The 20508-nt window shown below is 44.5% G+C and overlaps 1 protein-coding gene across 1 annotated transcript; it reads left to right on the top strand.

Moving 5' to 3' along the window:
- Positions 1-558: 558 nt before the first annotated feature.
- On the top strand, positions 559-2508 carry sem1 (SEM1 26S proteasome subunit). The gene is made up of 3 exons (XM_068747236.1): positions 559-719; positions 985-1078; positions 2239-2508. The coding sequence occupies exons 1-3, from the start codon at positions 644-646 to the stop codon at positions 2279-2281; spliced, it is 213 nt and encodes a 70-aa protein (XP_068603337.1). The 5' UTR covers positions 559-643; the 3' UTR covers positions 2282-2508.
- Positions 2509-20508: the final 18000 nt, after the last annotated feature.

Genomic DNA, 20508 nt, shown 5'->3' with positions numbered 1-20508 from the left:
TGCATTTTACAATTGAAGAACGTAATACTCACTACTACAAAGCAAAGTTAAGAAATGTAATTACAGTTAAGAGTCACCTATTCCTGGAATACTGTGAACATCTGAGGTCTTTTTATAAAGTTTATAAAGTAAACATATTAGGGAGCTTTAATAGCGTGACATTTATTAATTAGATTTACTACTGAATTCACTTTACTATTCATTTTATTAATTTAGAATATTTAGATTTTTCTTAGATGTTAATATAGTATAATTTTAAGTAATTAATAATAGGTACAAAATATCTTCTTTCTAACTGTCTTCCTTAATTAATCAAGGTGGGGAAAAATATTAACTATGTAAAAAAAAATAAAAAAATAAGTCTACATTCATACCAGGATCCCACAAAAATTAAATCAGGTCTTTCTTGGTCTAACATGACAAAATAAATCCTGAAACAGGGTAACAGAAGTACAAACTGCAATAAAACACCCGCCTCTGACGTAAATACATGCCGCAACACTCCCGAACATGCGCACGGTCCCTTCTGCGCATTCCTGCGCACAGTGCGCAGTTCGTACCCGCTCGAACGCTTTCAGCGTCCCACAACTCTAGCGCGTGAGCCAATCATTGAGCAAACTGCGGCCAGCGGCAGCGTAGCGACATGTCGGACAAGAAGCAGACCGTGGACCTGGGCTTACTGGAGGAGGATGATGAGTTTGAAGAATTTCCAGCCGAAGGTAAATAAGAAACATCATATATGAAGATCTTTGTCGGCTTGTTTTCTTTATCCGCTTCGTCTCTAGCTGTATTTACTTTCTCTGTGCGGGGCCTTGCAGCAGTGACTCAGCTAGGTTAGCCTCGCTAGCATTAGCTAGCAAACATACTACACTTAACTAGACTAGACTATTCCAGAGCGTTTATACAATTTGACCCAAAGATAATCCGCTCACGGATCGTTCAGGTTTCTCCTCTGTCGCTGATGCAGCACGTTTTACTTTCTAGACTGGACGGGACTCGACGAAGACGAAGATGCTCATGTCTGGGAAGACAACTGGGACGACGACAACGTCGAGGACGATTTCTCAAATCAACTGAGGTGAAAATGCACCTGAAGTCTCGACGTGTTTATATTTGCAGCTGCTGCTGATGTCGACTTATAACGTTACCGGAGCTTGTAAGCGATTTACGGTTCGCGGTTCTTGAGATCGGATTTGCAAGCTCAACAATCATTTTGCTAAAAAGATCATGTTTACTTTTAGTGACACCCAACTGTCCCCCAGTAATCTGAGCTACAGTAAGATGCATCATTATCGAAACATTTCCAGATCTTGCTGGACTATCAACTAATTTGAGTCCTTTCACTTAAAAGGGTTCCACAATATAGGAAAACAATGATGATGGAGTATATTTCTTATCTGTAATATATTACACTGTGAAAAGTTGCAACAAATGTGAAATTAATGCATCTACAGAATCATTCTTGATTCAGAGGTGAGGGTATGGGGCTTATATTTCACCACCGGCGCGTGAAGCTGGTGCATCTCTGCTCCAGCAGCCCGGAATAAAGCGTCTTGGTCATACACTCCCCTGTGCACGCAGTCTGCAGGCCAATCGCTAGAAATAAACTCTTAAATAAGATTCACGGAGAATAAGAACCGGAATAGTTACCTTTTGTGTGAGGCAGCAAAGATTATATCAAATTGTTTGACTTGATTTGCCTCATCAGAATGAATATAAAAAAGTCAAATCGCGATACTGTAAATGAGGAGTAGACATCGCGGGTGAGACGACAGAAACCGTCGTACACTCGATTTGCTCGCTCGCCTTCCGGTATGTTGTGAAAAGGACAAACCAGTGCGGTCGTAAAGTCGAACCTTCTTAAGTTGCGTAGGCCGTAAGTCAACGACTGCATGCGTTTGTCTTTTCCGAACGCTCGTATCGTTTGGTATTTTACAACCATCCTGCAGCTCCTCTTTTATAGCGTGGATCGTTAGCTGCGGCGCGGCGCAACATGCTTCACCGCCGAAATCAAGTCATGAAAACACAAATCTAGAAAGCAGACACGGTACATTCCTCCGCCAACACCGTGATATTAGAACTCAGAGCAGTTATTTGTTCGATAGAAAACATACCAGTTAGAAAAGCCAGCAGTCGTTCTTCACAATAGGTGATGGAGGCTGCTTACTCCTCGACCCGCCCGCCTGCACTCCTCTGTACTGACTGGATCTTTCTGTTTTTCTGTTTTCTTCCCTCCAGAGCCGAGCTTGAAAAGCACGGTTACAAGATGGAGACGTCGTAGCGGCCGACAGACTTTCAGGACTCATTCAAATTGGATGTTGACGCGTGTATCTGAGCATTGCTGGCTGACCGCACCGACCGGAGCAGAAAGGAGGATGCTAATTTGTTTTGTGGGAATTACTGATGGAATAAAAATCATTTTGAGCTAAAACGGTTCAGTTTTTGTGTTTCCGATGATTGACTATACTGCATTTACAAAAGAAATAAACTCGTTGTTTACAGAATACATTTGAGTTTCTTCTTTCCTTTTTTTTGTAGCACTGCTAACGGTCATACGCTCAATTTATGCAAGAAAACCATCGGTTAAATATAGTTAATGTTTGAACCAGTTTCAGTCTGTTTATGTCGCCTCTGGATGGTTTTTATTTTTGTGCATCCGCCTTTGGAGGAAGCCGACTCTGGGCTCGGCTGAGATCGCTACAAATGACCGTCCTTGTTAGCGCTGCTGATCTCCTCGGAGACTCCTCCTGCCACGTCGACCCAAACTACCTGTAATGGATGGCTTTTGCCTTTGCCCTCTGACACATTGTGCATTTATTTTGGATTTCATGAATTGTATTACTGGAGGGTGAGATGTGAGCAGGCAGTGGAAGTACACACAACGCGAGCCATTTTGTTTGTGCCGCATGCTACACACAGAGGCACTGCGCTGTGGAAACGGCTCCCCCTCGCAGCCCCGCAGCTCTGGGCCGAGCCCTGAAGAAGAGATTATCCACTGCCGTGTTTGTCAGAGGCAGGGAGGGGGTCTCGGCATGGGGCCTCCCAGCCTGCCTTGCCTGGGCCTGCCCTTACTGCCAGCCAGGCCCTTCTCTTCCGCTTGGCACAGCAGGAAGTCTCGTACCGAACCGGAGGCCAATTTATCCTTGCCACCCTCCCCCGATGAAATGCTTTCTGTCTGTGTTTTGTCCACTCTCAGTCCCAGGGTCCTGATGAGATGAAATGGATGCCAGTAAGACCGAGGCTGCAAGAGCAGCTTTCAACATGACGGTATCTTAAGCCTCTCGGGGAAAGTATCCGATACTACAATACTTGGGTCGAATTTTTCTATGTGAATCCAAGCTTTTATTACACCGTGAAAATGCTTTTCAAAACAACTAGTCCCAATTTGTTTCGATGTCTTGTAATTACAGTTGATTCATAAAATAAAATGCATTTGGTAAAACACTTGCAAGTTATTCATTTTTTTGGATTTTCAATTTGGAAGGATTGTTCTGTCACCAACACTTTCATTTCATATTATATCCCATATTTGGAAAATAAAACGTTACAAATTAAAGGCCTGACTAGTCGCATGCTTTAACATTTTAAATTATAAGAAAATATCCTTTACCAAGTAAAGCCATATACATGAATAAAATGTTGGCCTCACACAGAATCCTTTTTCCACCACAGCCAGCGGGGTGTCCATCCCTGCCACTTTATTTCCTCTTGGATCTGACTCATCAGCAGCTTTTGCTGTTTGTATTTGGAAAGAATCTGTTTGTTGCTCTCAGATTTTGGCACTAAAGGCTGGAAAGGCTGTAAGTCGAAGCGTGTCAGCTCAGGTCAGCCGTTTTAAATGCTGGCGACTGAAAGCTTTCTGACAACCAACGGACAAGTCTGGGTCTCTCCCGGCGAAATACAAAATCCACATTCACGAGCAGTTATTATCCCAATCAGCTCTCCGGTGCAGCGCCTATCGCAAGGAGGAAGGCAACGCTCTCGTTGCTCCAGATATGCAAATAAAGAATCTTCAAAAACAAATGTTGTTGGGAGGTGCCCTAACCTCATGTCTCACGTTCACGAAGCTGGGATTTATGCAAACCTAAAATGCTGATCTGCTTGCAACCTTGAAACTAAATATCCTGTGCCTGTTGATTATTCTGAGGATTGTGAAGTCAGTGAAGTGGGAGAATCGGAAAATGAGAAAAACAGAAGAGGGCCTGGGATCATTTTTTGTTTTGTTTCGGGAGCACTAGATAGATCCTTTGTGTTATTAGTGGTGCTCTCAAAATTCAACACCGCAGAGATTGACACTCTTTTTCTTTGATGCCATTTAATCTCAATTTATTTTGCACGAGGCTTTTTGTTGTCCCTTGTGGCCCACGTGTACGAGAAGGCTCACGGTGTCTGTCACTGACCCAAACAGCTATCATCTTTGGTGCAGAAGACGTTTGTTTGTTTGTTTGTTTTTGACCTTCAAAAGGGCGGATTCAGGAGACAAAAATGTGTTTCTTTCGAACCTCCTGTATTTTTTGGATCAGTCCTTGGGAAACACTGAGTGCTGCAAGTTTTCCCCCAACGGATTCTCAAAGCCTCTCCGAGAAGCATTTCCTTATTTTCAAATGGTTTTCCCTTCAGTCCCGAGACCACATCATGACATCATGCGAGAGAGAGAGAGAGAGCAGCCAATAGAACCGTGGCCAGGACGGTTTTCAACACACTTCGTGCTGTGAGATGGCAGAGCCATTGTTCTCGAAGCACGAGCCTGTGGGCGAGAGTCCCTGCTGCGTCTGCACTGAGGAAACCGGGCGGCCTCGCCGCGTCTATTTTCCTCTCCCTCTTTGCAGACAGTAAAGACTACTGTGACTGCTGCAGCTCTCTCCCCTTCCCTGCAAGGCCCTGCTCCTCTCCCCCTCGCCGCTGAGCCGGAGAGAAGGCAAAGCTTTCCCTGCACAGCTAGGAAGCTTGCAGCTGCTGCTATAATAGCTGTAATTGCTTGTTTCTTTTGTTGAGCCGAAATTAGCGGCGATGCTACAATGCTACTACTAACACCCCCCCCTGAAAACATTAGTAAAGATGGAAGGGATAGTTGGGGGGGGGGGGACTTTGCTCTGGGTGTGTTCACCAGCGAGCCTGCCAACCCACTGCCAAAGGCCCACACCTGCATGCCCCCCCCTCCAACGTAAACACAGATAATAAGGTATAATTACTTTAGAAATAATAACGAGGAGCAACCCTTCAGACCCCCTTAGTCCTGGTGACAAAGGGCTGCCTGTTTATTGTAGGGGAGCGAAGCAGCGGCCCCCAAAGACACTGGCAAATACCCTATCAAAAACCCGAGGGTCCTGTAGGAGACAGACAACAGGGTCAAGGAGGACGTTGGCTTTTATGTCACGTCCACCCTAACGGCCTCAATTAACCAGGACAGACTGACCAGGGGCTTATCTTCCCACTGCATTCATTTTCATCAAAACAAAGGGGTATCATCTGATGATTTTATTTTTTTATCCTCACGTGTACCATCTAATAACATAAGAATAACATAACAGCGCGGGGTGAACGCTGATTTCTGTAACTCTGCTGCCGTTACATCAAGGACTGCAATGAAAAGAAGCCTCTTTTTGGGCTCCATGTCAAAAGTGAAGCATTCTGGGAAACATTTATTTGTTACCTGAGCCTCGCTTTGTTTAGCACAAAGGCAAGAAATTCATGAAAAACATATTAGCTAGCTATGGAGGTGTTAGTTATTTCCTGGTTTTCTCTCAACTTCAAATCTAAAACAATTTTATAGTTTTAATTTTTACATTGTAAAAATATAGCTTTAACTACCTTTCATGTGTTGTTAATGTCAGTTTCTCGGCATGGCTGCAGCGCAGACGCGGCTCTGTAACTGTAGATTCAGTACAAATAGTTCCAATCTTAAACCACTAAAAAGCATAATTGCCCGTCATCAATTTTTTTTTTTATGTTTAACTATTTCATGTTAAGAAATCTAAAGAAGTTTTGACTTTGAAACTACATTGAGCATCAACAACAACAACCATTTGACCCGGCATTTGAATCTCTTCATGTGGAACTTAAATATCTATGAAAACATTTTTACCCCACCCCATTTTGAGTAACATCTAACAGACACTATAACTGGGTTATATTTCACGCTTCACTCCTTCACTCCTGAGAGTTTTTATGAGGATCATTACAGCTCAATTGAAAATGGGGATAAACGCATCGGAGCATGCGAACATGAGACTGCACAGTGGAGACGGTACATGGGATCAGGCCGACGCTTCACTGTCACTTAAACACGTCCAGATTTTAACCCGATCTGACACGCTGGCATACAGAAGAAAAAACAGATGGGTATGTTTCAGTTTAACGCCATCCCTGGTGCTTGAGTCACTATGAAAACACAGGACTGGTTCGATGTCAGGATGGATTATGAGCGCCATGTTTCAGGTCTCGCAGGTATTCAACAGATACAGGCCTAACAGTATGGAGACATTTCACAAACATTAAAACCAGCGCAGAGAATGAGTGTGGTTTAAAGTTCCACATGGAGCCAAAGAAGCACATTTTGACTCAAGGCAAGAAGGTTTTGAGTTCAAATCCAGATGTGGGACTATTTTGTGAGGCGATTGTTCTTCGTATTCCAGCACGTCTGCACGGGCGCTTCCTGCCTGAAACATGTATTATCAGGTTAACCGGTTATTCTAAGGTGCCAATGAACGTGTGTAACTGTTTGTAGTTTCCTGGAGATAAGCTGGGGGACTCATCCAGGGTGTATCCGGCCTCTCCTCTCAGTCAAACTGAGGCAAAAACCTCACATCCCTATAACTTTTGCAGAAACTATAAAACCAGGAGCAAAACTGTTATCTTTATAAAGTAAAATTAGCTGAAAATATATTGCTCAGTTTTCTTGCAGCTTTGTTTTCAGATTTGGATATCAAAATGCATCTTGGTTTGTTGTTGCAGCTTTTATTTTACGAGTCTACCATTAAATAACCTAAAAGCATAAAACTCTAGTCTTCCAAACTTTTAATTTGTTACACACATTTCTAAAAATCTACTTTCTACTCTCAGTTGTGTGAAATATGACATACTGTGGACCTTAAATAATATCCTTTTAAAAAAAATGGCGCTGCTTATTTCTAAGCTGATTGTTGTCTGCATCCTGCATAAGATGAGAACGAACAAGCGTCACTCGAGTAAATGCTCTGCATTTATTTAACGCAAATCTTAGAACGACCAATGCCTGGCAATTAGGGAATTTGTTACCCCTCCATCCATCCGACGCTTCAAACATTTTCACGAAGAAGTCCATCAAAGACCTTTAACATCTCCCAATCCTATTCAAGTGAACATAAAAAAAAAGGTTGCGTGCCGGACAAATCATGCCTTCAGAACGCATCAATAATTTTCCCGCCGCATTCAACCGTAAACAGTAAACCTCATCGGAGCTCGAAACAATTGCATGCATTTAAAAAGAGACTTCAATGACAGACAAACTCATAAAATAGGACAAAACATTCCCTCGTGCTCTCATACTGTCGAGGGCTTTCATCACTTTATCGCTCTCTTTGTCTCTCTTTCTCTCTCTCTCTCTCCCACACACACACACACACACATCCAGCCGGACTGGGTGGGAGGCCTTGGGCCGGCCTCAGCCAACTGGTCCCAGTCCCAACGAGGAAACAATTAATCATGTGTGAGCGTCTGTCTGAGTGTCTGCTCTCTGGACAACAACAACGCTCAGCCATCTATCTCCCCTCCAGGCGAGACAGCGCACCACGCAGGCATGCGCTCTCTCATCCTCTCTCAAACACACACACACACACACACACACACTCACACGCACTTACTCGCTCACAGATGTGGAGGAACTATTAGAAAGCACGCATTTCCAAATAGTCAAATGTGCATGAAGGTACGCCTGCACGAATAAACACTTGAATACACACGGTCATGCAGATGTGAATACTTTTTTTTGGGGTGGGGTGGGGTTGGGTGAGGGAGCACACACACACACACACACACACACATTCTAAGGTGCTTGCTGTTTTGTCACCCTAATCACATGGATGTCAACACTTCCAAATGCCCGTGATGACAGATGAGCTGCGTGTTTCTGGCTTACTCAAAATCCCAGAGATCAAAGGCAGACGGAAACAACACCCACTTTCTCTCACAATTAATTTGACGGTGATACCTTTAACCACGCGGCTGTCTTTGATGCCCCCCCCCAAAACAGAATGGAGAATGGAAGTACTGAGGCATTGTTCTTGCACTCTTCTGCAATGAGCAAGCAAAGTTGAGTTGACAGTCATTTCATTTCAGGAAATTTAGTCCTCCCTAATTTAACTCTTGGTCTTCCGACATGGCAAAGCCGGTTAGGAGTGAGCGAACACAGGCAAGACGCAGTGAAGAAATGAAATCGGAAATATGCCGTTTATTCCCCATTGCCGCACCTAGCGCAGACAGGGTGTGGCTCGCGTGCATGTTCTGTGTGGGTGCATGTTCAACCGATTTTGGTTTGAAAGTGTGTACCTGCGTGAATCGGGGGGGTAAGCGGGCATGATGTGTATGTGTTAGGTGCATGCCCGACTTGCAATAAAAGACCCTTAAACCACAAGTGGAGCAAACAAAGAGGCCAATGTGTGTTTCAGGATGGGGCATCTGGATGGCATCAGGAGAGCCGGGCAGATTGGCAGTGACACAGGTTACTCCCGAGGTCCCTGGTGAGAGGCTCGTAGCTGCAGCCTGCAGCGGAAACCCAGCTTTGAAGCACCACCCAAGAACGCATCTGCATTCCAATATTTTCATGCAGCCAGGTTTCCTATTTATTTTGCGTTTTTTTTTTTTTTTTGTCATGTCACCACCCACCTCTGGCTGGAGATTGGATTACGCTTTGCAGGTGGATCACAGGTAAGAGCTCGTTTTGAAATAGTGAAGATCAGTTCAGAGAGTCAGGATATGTGTAAACAGAGCATTCCATTCGCCAGACGGTGAATGAAAAGCTCCTGATGCACGTGAAGATTTATATTTGTATAAACATCTGCAGATGAGACGACCATCTCATCTGTAAGGAAACGGATGGATGGATTTTTACATCCGCGCCAAAAATACAGATTTCTGTCACGTCAAAGTCAAATTGAATTGCGTGAATGTCGCCGATACATCTGCCGAGTCTCTTACAAATTTTAGGGCATCATCCATCTTCTCTTTAAACTTTCAGGAAGAACTCCCCTCTCCCTGAAACGAGCTCTGACGGGGAGAAGGAGGAGCATGACAGCTTCGAGCATCTTTCACCAAGTGCCCTGTCGCGATCAGCAGCTAACCCACATCTATAAATATCCTTCTAAAACATTTAATCGCGCTCTTCGTGTTACATTCTAAAACGTCCTGCTCCGACTTGAACTTCAATTAAGTCATTTGGACAAATCCGACCATCGCTCTCTCTCTCTCTCTCTCTCCCTCCTTCTCCCTCCTTCTCCCTCAATCCAGGTGGCAGCTTGACAGGAAGAGGAACAGGAAAGGACTTAAAGATTTTCTGCTGCTCTCGTTCTTCTTCAAAGGCTGATAATTTCCCACAATTCTTCTTGCGTGGAGGCCTCTGTGATCAGCGGTTATGAGAAAGCGCAGGGATCTGACAGATAACTGCCTCAACCTGGAGCAGAAAGAAATAGGTATACCTCTTTTTTCTGTCTACCATCTACCCCCCGCCTCCGTCGTCCCCTCAGCGTGCTCGCGCTGCATTTTCAGGAAGCATCTGGGTTCATTTATCCCGACCCCTGCGCCCTCTCGGGTTGCAGCGTCTGAGCGTGCATCGAGTGTGACTCCTTGTTGTCGAGGAGAAGAGGAGCACAAGCCTTCCTGCCAGCTCGTCTGGACCATCTCAAAGCTCCCGCCAAACCCCATTGCCTTATTTGCCCCGGGGGCCCATCCCTGCCCGCCCTGAAGCATGGTTAATGCAGCGCTTCATCTAAACTGAAAGATGCTAAACAGACTCATCCAGAAGCTATGGCGCAGACAGCCCGATTTGAGATGGAGGAGAGTTTTTATGTCAGGTAGAGAAGAGGACGTGCGCTTATATCCGCTATGCATGTACAGGAAATGCAAACCCACACCTGAAGACCGCAGGTGAAGTGATGGTCCAGCCCCCTCTGTGCGGTTTAATCTACCGTCCACTCCCCGCCAAACGTCAGTCCGGGTTATCAGGCCACACGGCTAAATGGAAGCAGAGCGAGTCTGGTTGGCTTTTTATTTTTTTTGCTTAAGTCAGTGAGAAGTTGTTCAAACACCCAGTTATTATGGTGTAAACAAAGGTGGCTTGTCACAAGTTATTACGGATATGGCGTTTGCAAGAATGCCACTTTAATGCACTGCATGATGTGTAATGATGATTAAGGACGGTCTGTGTGACAACCGAGCGACGGGAAGTAAATCGCAAGAGGCATTATGTTATTGTTTTGGACAGACAGCAGAGACCATGCAAAAGCAGTGAACTCTTATTATTTTGCAAATGCAGCCTCTGTAAAAAAGGACATAATGGCTTTTACGTTATCGGCTCGTAGGGACATCAAACATAGAAATACAACCAGAAGTTCCTGTGGTGTCTGTTTGTCTGGATGAAATGACATATTAACATGCAGGAATAGACAACTGCTTGTGGGCAAGTGTGAAGGATGGTGGTGAGAAACGGAACGTCCTGCGATGCACTGGGTTATATCAGAATATTCAGTGCACCTGCCGTAGCTGATGTTTGCATTTCATTCAATACTTGGGTTGTCAGATGCACGCTAAATTCATTTAACTCAAACCACAATCACACTTTTATAAATAATTTATAAATGTAAATTAGAAATGCATGTTCATTATTATTATTATTATTATTATTAAGGAACTGCAGGATGGAGTTTATACATGCATTATGCATACGATGCGACTTCCCATTGACCCACGTTCCATGGGAACCTTATTTTGGATTCATATTTTAAGTCTGTTTTTGTCTCCATCCCCAAAATTCCAGAGTGACATCATAAACAGAGACACTGACTTTGATACAGAAATTCTTGAATTGTGAAAAATAGAACAAAGCCATTGTCACGGGCGGCCTTTTTTTTATTTTTGTTCAGGTCAAAAATGTGTCACAAATTTGAATCTCATTACCATTTCATGAATGCATCTTTGGGAATCCATTAGGAATTTCCTGCTTAGAACTGCGATGAGATTTCACATTCAAGCAGAAAAGAAAGAAGGGAGAATGTGAATAAAAATCCTCCGCGTGAACGCGGCTGTAAAACGGCTTCAGCGCTTTTCGGTCCACTTAAGGCGAGGCGGAGAGAAAGACGTGACTGACTGACAGATGATTGTAATAAAAGTAAGAACAAACTGGCTATTTTACTGCGGTCGGGCTAGTTGAGAAGGGATTATTAACTTGTCAGCATTTCGACGGAGACACAACTTTTCCTCCTCTAAAACACATCCCCATGTCTCTGTTACTTTTATTAGAAAGTCTTTAAACCTTTTGACCCGGAGGGCCTCCGTTATTGGCTGTTAATAGAGACGTGCTGGTCAGTGGGGAGACCCTAAGTGCCCTATTAATCATTTGTTTGGTTCTCAGGCCTATTTTTGGAAGATCTGTGTATAGTGTGGGGTAAAAATAGGAGGAGGCCGATTGAGACAGCCGTCCGCCACTCATCGCTCAATCTGTCAGGACACGTGGGCCCTTGGAGACGCCGGCAGGAGACCCCTGAAGCCACTGAAGTTCAAAGGTTGCGAGGTTTATCATTAGTATTCACTTACTGACAGAACCGCTGCCGCGTGGATGCTAGAAATAGAGGCTAGAAAGCACGAGTCCTAAAAGTTTAAAAAAAAATATATATAAACAAGTCAAAGCTGCTCAAAACTGTAGCTTCAAATTTTCAAGCAAATTTTGCAGGTCATGAATAATGCATGAGCAAAGCAAATTCTACTACACGCTTACCGCACCAAAATGCCACAGGAGTTGTTTGCTGGTGGATTGACAGTGATGAAGAATAAAATGTCAAGGGATCGAATCATTAATCTTGTCAAATATTGTCATGTGACGAGGGAAAATACAGGTGTGGAGATCGTATCGGCTGATAAAGCATTACTCACAGCCATTTTTCCAATGAGCAATGGACTCAGCGGCGTCAATATTTGGAGGGGATGAGAGCTATGCCCCGGCGAAGGCCATTTTGCAAGGAGCAGAGAGCCTGCTGGGAAAAATACAGTGGTTCATGCTGGGTCTCCGGGAAGCTGAAAAGCCACCAGCAAAAAGCCATGAATTATTTTGAGCACAAAATACATTTTCTTTGAAGACTGTCGGGGCCATTAGAGCCCTTTTGCTCCCTTTAAAATTGTTTTTTATGCCGTGAGTAATGTTAACCTTCGCTTTTGTAGTCATGAAATTCTCTCGGCACCTTCCCCCCCCCCCCTCCTGGCAACAAAAGCGCAGATGGGCTGGGAAAGCAGGAAATAAAGCGCAGGAACCATTTACTTTGAGGAAGGACGAGGTTTTGAGGAAGGAACCATGTCTTTCAGAAACCCACCGTGTTGCCGTGCGCAATAAAAATATAGGAGTGAATTATTGCAGCAGAAACTTTGCTGCGACACAAGACCGTAGATCATCAACACCAAAAAGGAGCGCAATTAAGAGTCGTAACACGGGCCCTGTTTGGCATTACGGTGCGGTTTGCACGAAGGAAGTGGTGCAGTTGTTTACATGATCACTGAGGAAGGATGACATGAACTTACAGGCCTCTGGGTACGGGGATGTAACAGCCCCCACCCCCTCTCCCTACCAGAGGAACCCCTCCACGTCGTTAGTGGCTAGCGTTTGCTGTGGTGTTCTATGGGTTAAAATTTGAAGCCATTTTTTTCCATATCGGATTCCTCTTCACGGACACACAAGACGCTTTACTGATTTTAATGTCGTCTTGCTGTTGGTAAAATCCATTTGTCCATTCATTCATTCATTCATCTTCTTAACCGCTTTGTCCTGTACCGGGTCTTCATCTCTAAATTTGCTTCAAATCCATAAAGGCATGACATCCTTTAAGGAAAGCTGAATAAAGTATCGTCATTTTGTCTAAATTGAGTTTAGAAGTCACTTTAGTAAAAAAAAAACACATTTGCTTACAAAAGAGATCACATATCCTAAATTACACGAGTTGTCAGCCCATCCAAAATTCTTTGGGAAAAAAAATCCACCCTGCTCTCTCAAAGCCAGATTTACATGTCGAGATCCAGTCTGCCCAAATTATGTGGAGGCATCTCTGACCAGAAAGGGATTCTGAACGATGAGAAGGAGCTGATCTGCAAAGCTCAACTTGTCAAAGGAATCCTAAACGTTTCCCATCTTATAGGAACTCAGTGTGAAAGGAATCATCTCTCTCACCCGGAATTTGTTCAGTCCTCTTGAAGTTCCGCGTTTAATATATCCAACTTAATTTGGAAAGAGGATGCAAAAGAATCACTGCCAGAGTCAACTAAAATCAAACGATGCCGAAGTTCCAAGTCAGCTCCTTTCGTCATGATGTCACGTCGGCTGGGAATCGACCGGCGCCAACGTGCCACGGAAATGAAAAGTCAATTTAAGTGAGCCTTGAGCTTAGACTATAAGACGAATGCGTCCAAGAATGAATCTCCTGCTCCAAATCGTGTGCTCTATTCTGATCTTTCGCTTTTGTTAACGATCCCTGGATATTTTTAAGCTCTCACAAAATGGCCCGGCATTGTCTTGCAGGCAGGTCTGCCTCCGATGACTGATGCCATCTGAAACTGACTGAAAGCCAGTCTGGAAAAGAATATATCGCATGAATACAATTTGTTTTCCTCTTTCCTTTTGTATTTGTCGGCTCATCGGCCGACTTCCGCGTGTCTCAGTGATCAAATTCTAAAGCTCAGCGTGCGTTCTTGTGTCTCGCATCTGTTTTCCTCCTCCCCGGTACGCCAGCGTCAGGAGGAACGGCAAGTGCTCGTTGTCGCCGCAGGACTTTGTGAGCTTTTTTTTCCCCCCTCTGTGCCCACACAGACATGGGATGAGAGGCGGATCAGACAAGGAAGATCATTCTGTTTTAGTCTAATCGGAAGTTTCACGAAAATCAAATGGGAATGCTTGCGAAATGTCTGTTGATAATGTTATGACACGCTATGGATAGAGGACAAATAAATGTGTTATGTCACATGTTCCTGACAGAATGATGGAAACCGACGCCCACGAGGACGAGCATCATCCCCCCTCCGTTAATATTGAGCCAACTTCCTGTAGTCAGCGTATGAAAGACGCTTATCAAAGTACATACATTATGGATCCCTTTAATCTTCTGTGATTACCCTTCTAATGTTATTTTGCATTTTATAAACAAACCTATGAATCCGCTTGTGCAAAAAAAAAAAAAGAAAAAAATCCACAGAGGGACGTTGAATTTCATACATCAAACCAGAGAAAAGCCCCTTTCAGGTGTTTCCTTCTTTGTAGATAAACCCCCAATTTCACACTTACACCCCCCCCCCAACCCCATTACCCCTGTTTTTACATTAATATGTATGTATTTAATGATACATAATGACGGGTAATAAAATGTTAGGGTAAGTCAAAAAAGACATAAAAAAAAAAAACAACGCACACACACATCACCATGGTAACCACCTACACACAGCAAAGAGCACATGGCTGTGTAGTTGATGTTATTACATCTGCTTTAAGGTGTGTGTGTGTGTGTGTGCGTACAGACTGCGACATGGAGTGGTGGGGGTTTGGGATAAGAGAGAACAAGGCAGCCACACGTGCACGCGCACACACAGCCATGAAAAAAAAATCCCCACGTGCACGGTAATTGGCCGTGCTATTCAGGAGCACTCTGCTGCAGCGTGCAGCTTTGGTGCAGGATAAATGGTGGCCGTGGCATCAGGGTAAATCTATTAGGAACCCACGGCCCAGGCTTTGTATCTAAACCTCATTTTGGGTTTGTGGAGGGGAATGGAAATGATATGGGGGGGCAAAATGGGGATGGTGGTGGTGGGGGTCTGTTTAGACCTTGTTTTGGACATAATTTTGGACACTATAAAGGTCATTTTATACTCGTATACTCGTTTACAATGTGTTATTTTGCTACAGGATGCTGATAGATAAATGATTTGATGAAACAAGAGGCTAGATGATTACTCTGCCGACCCGTGCCGACCCCCCCCCCCCCAAAAAAAGAGCAGTGGATACAGAACAGCAGAAACGCGGCATCATCATCATCATCATCACCGAGCCGCCGTAGCCGGGAACGCAAACGCATTGTTTTTCAAGTGCTCATCTGTGCAAGTCTTGTGAAAAGAGCAGGCTCAAGCCAAAACAAGCCGGTTTCCTGGCTTTACTTTCACTCGACTTGTTTCAGGTGGTACATTCGCCTGCTGATGCTTCACCTGCAGGCAGGATTCCATTTCAACAAGATGAGTCAGAGGTCATAGGTTTAGCAGGGGGTGTGGTCTCCTGCCTTCCTGTTGTCGTTTATCTGTGTGTCTGAGAGACTGTTTATGTAGATGCCACATGTTTGAATGTATTTTTCTGTTTCCCCCTCTACGGCTGTGTAAAACAAGATCCCCGGATTTAAATCAATCAGTTATGTGAAAATGACTTTTTCTCCTGGATGGCTGGATGGATGGATGGATGGATGAATGGATGGATGAATGGATGTGACATCCATCCAGACATTTACCTCCTTTTCGTTCCTCTGGTCTCACATCCTCACTTTCTTTCGCCTTCCATTTACTTTCGGCTATCTGTGACTCCCTGCCTCGGATATTTGATAGAAGCATTTGTTCAGGTGTGAAAAAGGGCATAGATTTTCTATTTTTTTTTAAAGGAGGAGGGGGGGGGGGGGACTATGTTAAGGAAGCATGCTGGGAAAATAGCTGTCTGCCAGCTGCTGTGGACAATCTGGACTTGGACAGGTGGGTGTCCACTCATCGGAACCGAAAAGAGACTGGCCGCTACCTCTCACCTGGGTGTGTGTGTGTGTGTGTGTGTGTTTATGTCTGTTTTCTTTTGGGGGGATGCATTGGATGTGTGTGTACGCATATGCTCTTGGTGGATGGAAGGCTGTCAGTAGCAATGGTATGATGCCAGGGAGAGGGCATTATTGCGGCCCCCCTAGGCCCCCTCTCTCCTACAGCGATCGACGAGGGAGAGCTGTCTCTCCATCAGCCGGGCCTAACCAACACCCTGCATTTATGTGGGCCTGGTTCTCAACTCGCGGAGAGAGTATTTAGATGCCCGGTGAAAGGAGGCAGAGATAAAAGCCAGGAGCTGAAGACGAGAAGAAAACAAGCACACAAGTTACGTTTATTCCACACAAGTCTGGTCTGAACGCTAAAAAACAAAAAAGCCTGGCGCTTACAGCTCTCGTCACGGATGCGCCTGCAGCGTAACGACATCCCCTGGAGTCAACAGTAAGCACACAGAACTCTGCAGTATCACATTCACCCCCCGTCTCCAGAGCTCATCACGGGCGTGCACGCGCGCCGGCCAGCCCTGGACACAAGCCACAGCAGTTGATGGTTGGAAGATGCTGTCGGTTGATTTGATTATTGAGTGTCTTGTTGGCCGCATTGCGAAACCGACGGCTTCCCACTCTTGCGGTAAGCGTCATGCAGCCGTCATGGCGCTGCTAATCAACCATCATGAGCTTCATCCCCAGCGACGGAGTTCTGTGTGTGAATGCGTGCAAGTTTTGAGGAATGATTCTAGCGTGCAGTGCTATGGAGATGCCCCCTGGATCTTGTCTGGACTCCCCCCCCCCCCCCTCCGGGTCTAAACGACGGTCCAATCCCTTCGTGATCAACAGTCCCTCTCAGTTACACTAATATGCTGATTATCCATGTCTGGGGTGGGGGGGGCACAGACAGGATGACTGCAGTGCATGTAAGCTGATGCACGTGATAAAAAGCGATGGGACTCTTTCCCCCGGCTCAGTCTGGGAACGGCCTCCGCTCTCCGAGTCTCTGCTAACCCCACCTCGTTGCTTCGGCGGCCAGCGAAAGTGTCATAAAAGAATGATCTTTTGTTGGCCCGTTTGGTACCGATCCAGCTGCATCAGCAGCCGCGGTACCGGTACCGGTGTCGGTGTCGTTTTACACAATGGATCTACAGTCACAGCAAACTGCTTCGGAGCCCCATTCTGCCCACGGTTCTTCTCAGGCATGTCTGGCTTGCAATAGAATTAAAAAAAATCAATTAAAAACAAACAAACATATATATATATATACTGGTACTGTATTACCAGTACCAGTATATATGGTACTGGTAATACAAACACCGCTACACTCAATCAGAAGCATAATTAATTATAGAAAACAGGAAAACGTAATCATTGCATCCTGCTTTGTTCTCCCCCCTCCCCCCCTTTGCAAATTGAAATTGGTTTAATAGATGGATGCTCGGCAATGGTTCACGAACACCGACCCTTCCTGTAATTATCAAAGCAATTTGTGGAATTCATAATGGACCCGTGGCGACTGAGAAGCAGGACCTGAATAAAGACGAGAGCGCGTGGTCCAGTTCCACCGCTGCAGGGACGCTCCCACGGGGGGCTCTCAGCGGGTTCACACAGCGGGGATTGATGATGCATTGTGGGCATCGTCAGACACAGGAGTGTTTACCGACAAACTTTGAAAGAGCAGGAGGGATGTAATGAGAAAACTAATCTGTGGTGTTTTGGTTCAACTTAACGGAGACAAATTCACTTCCCATCATTTCATCTTTTAGCTTTAAAGCGGCATCATTTATTACATTGGTCGAGAATACAGCTATAAAGCCTCGCCTGGTGTCTAACCTCCTCCTTGATTGTATTTTTTTGCTGTATAAAATATGTCACTGGAATCTAATACGTTATATTTATTTCCTCTTTGTACAGCTCCACTTGGTGCAGATTGATATGTTGTCTCGGTCTGCTGCTTTGCCACCAGGACGCAGTAATTACAATTTAGTTTGCATCTCAATGTCGTGTTAAAACAGCTTGTTTTTAATTTGATATTCCATTTTATTAATGTGCTTTATTTATTCACGATGCATTATTAGGCCTATATGAATGCCAAAGGCTCTCTGTCTCATATTTAGCGTCTCAAGGGAAATGGATGAATCCGTCTTAAAGCCTTGCCTCTCCTCTTTTCTTACTCAGGTTCATCGGCTGTCCAGCTGTTGTAGCATTAGCCTCTGTGCCGTGTGGCCCAGATGCCCTCGTCATGATTGCCTTCCTGCTGTTTGATGAAGCAGCCAATGCAGTGACCACTTTTAGTGAGTAGCTCTGGCCCCAATTTTACAGGGTTTTGAAAGTTCATACTGCAGTCAAGCCTGTACAGATGTACCGTGTGTCTTCACAAACCATTAGCATGCATGCTAAATGAACTCATTTATGGTATTAATTGTGTCTTTCAACAAGCATTGCTTCTCGTCCAAAACTGAAGGCCTGTCACTTTTGTTTCATGAAATAAACGAGATAGAATAAATCTCAATAACTGGATTATTTTAATATAACTTGAAATGAATGTTAATGTCTAAATGCTGTATCTGACATGTAATAAAGTCTATTCAGCAAAGCTTGTTCCGCAAATCTGTAGTTTCGAATAAGCTTTAATAGAAAGCCATCTTTTAAACTGTTCACTCTCGGAGTTTCATCCAGGAGCACAAATATTGTTTTCTTGTCTGCAAAGGAGGCGGGGTTAGGTTTGCAGGTGCGGAGGATGTCAGCTAGAGGAGATGAGGATGGAGGAAGGTTGGGTAACTCTGTGTGTGTGTGTGTGTTTACAAATGCATGATTGACACCATTACGCTCATGCCTGGAAGCTTCGAGGTGAAACGGGAAGACATTTGTAGCCATTGCTTATTTCACATTTGCCTAATCGATTTAAACAAGTCTAATACCAGCCTTCTGGAGGTGTGCGAGGCGTTGGCACATTTGGGCTCGATTTTGTGCACGCCGCAAAAAACAGGGAAGAGTAAGCAAATTTCACTTTAATTGTTGCCGTCGGCAGGGTGCGAGATCATCGTGGGTGATTACATATGCACGTATGCAAATGTTCATATTTAAAAGGATCAATTAGAGTGACGTTGTCTTGGTGGCAATTAAAAGGTCTGCTGTTTTTCTGCATCTCCCAAAAGGTTAATGAATCTCCCAATACATGCGAGTTATGAGACTCGCATGCAAGTGGAAAATGGCATGAAAAGCACAACACGCATCAAATCCGCGCGTAAACACAGTCGGCAGTGTCTGCATTCGCATCGGCTAACACTTCACCGACAGCAAATCACTCTTGACTCAGATTATAGACTCTTTTTTTTCAGAATTCTCCCTTTTCCTCTTTGCTACTCATTGGATTAAAACATCACCAATGCTCAAAGAACAACTCTCCTTTATTACGTATTAAAGTAGCCATAGCCGCAGCCTTACGCTGCATTTAAAGACCTGCTTGTTTTCCAATGCAATAAACCTTCTGCAGCTCTGATTCTCTTTTTATTTCATTTTTCTGCAAAGCCATTTTTAATTCGATAATAACCCGAGCCATTCCTCCCAAGCGCGGCGCTCTGAATTTTGAAAATAAATACATCATTTGGTGAAATGCAGAGTTCATAAAAAAAACTGCAACGTGGCGCGGCATATGAAAAGCGGCGGAGCCTCAACCTGAGAAGACAAAAAATTAAAGCGTGGGGGACTAAAGAGTAGTGACTGTTGACAGGTCAGTAAAAGCTTTGCAGGCACTGAGGCAGGCTTTCCTTTAAATAGTTAAAGGCTGTATATTTATTGTGTCGTTAAAGCGTAAGAAAAACAACCTATAAGCCGTCTTCCTTCAGAAGGTAAAGCCAAGCTGCAGTAAAAATCACCTTTCCTCTCCCTCCCTCTTCTATCTCGATTAAAACGTTTCTTTCCTCCTCTCCTTGCTCCACTTGTTCAGCAATGGCCCCCGGTTGGGTAATAAGAAGCAGGTCGCTCTATCGGTTTGTTTGTGTTTCTTTAGCAAGGCTGTAATTTAGGACTCATGTTCAGTGTCTCTCCACTCCGCTATGGCTGCAGAAGGCGTCGTAGAGGGTTTCAGGGAAAGAGGAACCTGCACAGCCCCGGCGACCCAAACCCGATTTAAAAGGTGTGGAGCCTCCCTCAGCACAAATGTGGTCTGGAGATTGATGCTGACATTTTGTCACAAACAGTCACAGTCCTTTTTATTCCCTTTTTGGTTCTAATATCTAATCCTAATGCTGAGCACAAGAGAGGAAGCACGTGCTGTTTGTTAGGACGATGTACAAACAGATTTTATGCCTTTATTAGAGCAAGCGAAAAAATGCTTGTTGTTAATTGCTTGTTAGGAAAACAGGAAAAAACACAGATGGAATATTTTTGAGGATCTGAATGGCAGCGAAGGTTCATATCTGCTTCACGCATGGTCATTAGCGTTAAAAGTGGGGCCTAAGCTGTAAAAGCCAAACACGCTGATTATTCTATTCGTTGTGACGAATCTGAA

Source organism: Brachionichthys hirsutus, chromosome 13, assembly GCF_040956055.1.
Source record: "Brachionichthys hirsutus isolate HB-005 chromosome 13, CSIRO-AGI_Bhir_v1, whole genome shotgun sequence".
Classification (NCBI taxonomy): Eukaryota; Metazoa; Chordata; class Actinopteri; order Lophiiformes; family Brachionichthyidae; genus Brachionichthys; species Brachionichthys hirsutus.
This window is presented reverse-complemented; position numbering and strand designations above follow the sequence as displayed.

Excerpts from the sequence above, each read along its gene's own strand:
- sem1 (XM_068747236.1), top strand. The coding sequence starts at position 644 with ATGTCGGACAAGAAGCAGACCGTGGACCTGGGCTTACTGGAGGAGGAT. Across the intron at positions 720-984 it reads TGAAGAATTTCCAGCCGAAG|ACTGGACGGGACTCGACGAA; the intron begins GTAAATAAGAAA and ends TTTACTTTCTAG. Across the intron at positions 1,079-2,238 it reads GATTTCTCAAATCAACTGAG|AGCCGAGCTTGAAAAGCACG; the intron begins GTGAAAATGCAC and ends TCTTCCCTCCAG.